This window comes from Branchiostoma floridae, chromosome 3, assembly GCF_000003815.2.
Source record: "Branchiostoma floridae strain S238N-H82 chromosome 3, Bfl_VNyyK, whole genome shotgun sequence".
Taxonomy (NCBI): Eukaryota; Metazoa; Chordata; class Leptocardii; order Amphioxiformes; family Branchiostomatidae; genus Branchiostoma; species Branchiostoma floridae.
The window spans coordinates 16,003,875-16,004,442 of NC_049981.1; the positions used below are offsets into that span (position 1 = coordinate 16,003,875).

Here is a 568-nt window from a genome sequence, read left to right on the forward strand (position 1 = left end):
GAGAAAACAACAACAACGTTTCCACCTGCTGCAGGCTGGTACCCCTTAGGTCCTCTCTGCTGGGTTTTCATTTTCCACGGAAAGCATGACGTTTTCTTCCAGCAAGTCTCAAGTCTTAAAGTTTTGCTTATATTTTCTCTTGATGAGAGCCGATATCAGTAACGTTGTATGATTCTGGCACATTACTGATGTGAAACTGCATACACAATATCAATATTATATCAGAATTAGAAGTGCGTGTGAAAAGTAGACATTAGAATTGATTACTAGTAAATGAAGTAAATTTAGTACTGTAAAACGACATTGGGAATAGTTTCAGTGTTGTGGTGTGAACGATAAACAGCACCACACACACACACATATACACAACATAATCTTTGTGGAGTTAGTCACTGTGACATGTGACTCCGGGGCACCGACAGAAAATGTTCGATTTCTTTTTTTCTTTCCGAGCTGAAGTATTGACATTCCGGGCAGCTGTCACTTAAAGGGGTGACCACAGAATCTACCGATCTGCGAGCACGTTGCTAGACAACCAAGGGACGCCGGAAGAGTTGTAAAAACCTGT

At 41.2% G+C, this 568-nt stretch overlaps 1 protein-coding gene across 1 annotated transcript in view; it reads right to left on the bottom strand.

The window, feature by feature from the left end:
• Positions 1-71, bottom strand: part of LOC118411719 (synaptic vesicle glycoprotein 2C-like) — a 7,427-nt gene extending 7,356 nt beyond the window's left edge. Inside the window, exon 1 of the mRNA XM_035814201.1 lies at positions 18-71. Coding sequence (XP_035670094.1) covers positions 18-71 — 54 coding nt within the window. The remainder of the gene's footprint in view (positions 1-17) is intronic.
• Between the last annotated feature and the right edge of the window lie 497 nt (positions 72-568).